The sequence below is a fragment of the Austrofundulus limnaeus genome, unplaced genomic scaffold, assembly GCF_001266775.1.
Source record: "Austrofundulus limnaeus strain Quisiro unplaced genomic scaffold, Austrofundulus_limnaeus-1.0 Scaffold36, whole genome shotgun sequence".
Classification (NCBI taxonomy): Eukaryota; Metazoa; Chordata; class Actinopteri; order Cyprinodontiformes; family Rivulidae; genus Austrofundulus; species Austrofundulus limnaeus.
Genome location: NW_013952438.1, coordinates 632,475 through 636,140, shown reverse-complemented (window position 1 = coordinate 636,140; position 3,666 = coordinate 632,475). Strand labels below are relative to the sequence as shown.

The 3,666-nt window shown below is 40.8% G+C and overlaps 1 protein-coding gene across 1 annotated transcript in view; it reads left to right on the top strand.

Annotated features, from left to right (window-relative positions):
* Window positions 1-1,735: 1,735 nt before the first annotated feature.
* Window positions 1,736-3,666, top strand: part of LOC106516233 (lysosome membrane protein 2) — a gene marked incomplete at its 5' end in the record, with an annotated part of 33,030 nt that continues 31,099 nt past the window's right edge. Inside the window, 1 exon segment of the mRNA XM_014006490.1 lies at window positions 1,736-1,970. Within this exon segment, the coding sequence (XP_013861944.1) occupies window positions 1,848-1,970 (123 nt within the window).

Sequence of the window (3,666 nt, the reverse complement as noted above, 5' to 3'; positions counted from 1 at the left end):
TATATATATAATTTGCATAGCTACAGAATCATTTCTTTCAGTGTAGATCTCCTACAAAGCTAACATATGCAATCATCTGTGGAGACTAATCAGTGCCAGTCACATTCATACACTGATGGGACACACATCAGAGGCATTAGGGGTGAAGTGTCTTGCCAGTCATCTCAGAAAGACAATTATTTCTGTCCGTCAGTCTGTGAAAAGACAAACTTTTTTTTCCACAACGAGAGGGATGTTTCTGAAGTCGAAAACAAAACAAACAAAAAAAAAAAACAGCTGACAGTCTTCTCAGTAAACATCTCAGCTTTCTGCTAAATCAGATATAGAACCATGTATATGTGTCTGTGTCTGGAGAGCTCAGCAATGAGTTTTCAAATTTTTGGCCGCATATTTTCAAAAAGACAGAGGGAGTATTGTAAATCTGCAAGGGTTGTGAGGAGAAAACTTTCTCTTTTAAACAAGAAAAGCAATACAGCGGAAACCCACAGTTGACTTGTAACAAACAAGCATGAAAAAATAAGGCCCTAAGTTAATTTGCTTGAACGCTCAGCACTGTGCTTTAAGAAACCAAACCCCAGCAAGTCGACGGACTCCAACTGGAAAACGGTTTGTTTTAGCAGCCGCAGCACCACTGAACATATGGTAGTAATTGAATCGGCCAGGAGCTCCTCCCTGCACCAAAACTTTTCTCTAGTCGAACGTGAAAGTGTCGGACAGCTGAAGCTCAAGTAAGGCTGGTTGATGCAACAGGATGAGGAACCTGGACATTCATGGAAAAGGAACAAGTGTAGCAATGGCCCAAAGTCCAGAACTCAACCCAAATAAAACGCTGAGGGTCGACCAAATAAATTAATTAATTAATTTTAGAAAATGAAATGAATCAACTTTGTGAAGAGCAGATTTAAATTCCACTTAATGTTGTAAAGTCCTATAGTAAGCTTTTAAAGTTAGAGCACATGCTTTTAATAAAATAAGTGTTATAGCCTACATTTACAACACAGCATGTTGGTTGTTGTTTTGTTTTTGATAAGGAAATTACATTATAACATATAAAGCTCAAAACACATATCTTTTGTGTACCTTATTGTAAAGTGTTACCCAGTTTTTACCAAATAACCTCTGACTCCTACCCACAATGCTGTGCCTGCTGAAATCTATGAAATTGTGTATTTCTAAAATGCTACCTATCTCTGCAGAGTGGCATCAATGAAAAAAAAACACAAAAAAACTAAACACTTGTCCTTTTTAAAAAACAAACAAAAAAAGTAAAACACATGGATAATCATTGTCGGATATGTGGTGTGAGCAGACCTCCAAACCGAGTCATAACATTAGGTTTTTACGCATGCGCCGGATCCTCGTGCGGTAAAGTGAGTAAACTGTGTAGAGGAGGGAGCGTGTGGGGAGTTTGAGGTTATTTTATGTTAGGTCAGAACGAGGGGTGGGGGAGGATGGGGTGCGTCTCGTCCCACCGAGGACACACAGCGGCGGGACCAATCAGAGCTCGGCTCGTGTGGAGGAGGCAGAGACTTTCTGAGCCGCTACAAATGCTTCGCGGCACGGGCTCGTTTTTATTTTGAGTCATTTCTGCAGACGCGCAGCGGGAGGGTGCACCTCGTGCTCTGAAAGTTCACTTTACACACGTCTCCGCTGCTCGCTCCAACTTGGGGAAACTTGAGAGGAACTTAACACAGAAGCTGGAAGGAGTTAAAGCTTTTTTTTTTTTTTTTTTTTTTCTTCAGGGGGAGAAGTTGAGGTTCACTTCACAGTTTCTCTTTGAGTGAAGAGGGGGAAGGTTGACCTTGTGGAAATAAACCTGCACTTCTCTCCTTGTTGCACCTGCGAACATGACGCGAAGACCCTGCGCCATTTACGCAGTGGGGACCATCTGCGCCCTCCTGCTGGTCTCTGGAATAGGACTGATCCTGGCTCGGATTTTCCAAACGATTATGCACAATCGTCTAAAAAAGGTAACCATTATCTTAAACGCTCAGGGCTCTGAAGCAGTGCTGTCCTGCATGTTTTAGGTGCTGCCCTGGTTCAACGCAGCTGAACCTAAGTAGTGCTTAATTATCCTCAGGATGCCATCAAGGTCTGCAGAGGCCTACTTAATTAAGCACACCTACAACATGCAGGACACCACTGCTGTAAAGCATGTGCTTTTTGTAAGTCAGCTTCTTGTGTTCTTCTCATTTGAGTGGAGTTCTGTGCGCAACTGATTGGTGTGGTTTGGGAAAGAAAGATGGACAACAATGATGGGATTGTGTGATCCTGGACTCATTTACAGACGAGCTGCTGTTTGCAGACTTGTCAGTAAATTACAACTCATTCAACATGAAATGTCTGCTCATTGATTCACCATGTATGCTACGCTTTTAAAAAAAAAACATCTCACTAACCTAGAAATCCAAACTTGAACTGATTAATTCTTTTTTTTCTTTTGAGGGAAAATAAGGACTAAAACAAATGGTTCATTTTAATGTGTTTAAATTACTTTGGATCCCAGCAACAACAGGGACCAAAACAAACCCACTCTTGCTCCATTTGGCACATGACTGAGCTGCTTGTTTGGACGCTGGCACTGAATCGAAGCAACTTTTGCAGCTTTTATGTTGTTGAAATCAACTTTAAGGACACAAAGTTGTCACCAAAGAGGAGTGACACACAAACACAAGTCTTATCTGTGTTTAGGAATCAGCCCATCACCACATTTTCTTCACTTGAGGTAAAAGTGTGGCTTTTAAGTTTCATCTTTTTCTAAATGTTCACTAAATTATCATTTTACTTATCAGGTAGAAATTGAAGCTACCTTTCACATGACTGAACAAACATTTTCACTTTCTTGCTGATATCACTTATCACTCGATCTTATTCAGTCAACTTGTTCAATTCAGTGTCTTTTGTAGTGATCCATAGGGCACAGGTGTCGAATTCTGGTCCTCGGGCCGCTGTCCTGCATGTTTTCTTGTTCTCCTGCTCAAACACATCTGATTTGCATGAATGGATGATTAACAGGCTTCTACAGAATTCAAGGAGTAAATTGAAGCACTGAATCAGGTGTGTTGAAGCAAAGAAACAAGGAAAACCTGCAGGATAGCGGCCCTCGAGGACTTGAGTTTGACACCCCAGCAAACATTGTTTCTTGTCTAATGCCAGCAAGATGTGGTTGAAGTGGCAATAACATGTTCAAGCTGAGTTTTAGAGAAAGAGTTCAGTTTTTTTTGTCTGGTGTGACAATAAATAGTCACTGTCCTACCTGCAGTTGACAGTCAAAAATTCTAGTTTGGAGAATCAGAAATTGTCAAAGGGGGTTGAGCTAATGAAAACAGGGATCATTTAGGAGCCCATTTAAGACAACTAAAATGTGAGGTCATGTTCACGAGAAATAAAGCTGTTCTAAAATCTATTTTTTTGTTATTTCTAAAAATATGCTCATAAACAACCAAGACATTGGGTCTCATGCAAGAACATGTTCGTATTCTTATCCTAAATTTCTCTTACTTTTGTTCTTACGAAGGGTTCGTACGAACATGTCACGTCAGATTCAACAAACTCTTCAGGAAAAGTGCGTAAATGAGCTGCGTAAATTCCACCTGTTCGTATCCACCTGCTCGTGCACGCGAGAGGAGATTAGCATAATTACCACCCCAAAAACACCATATAAGG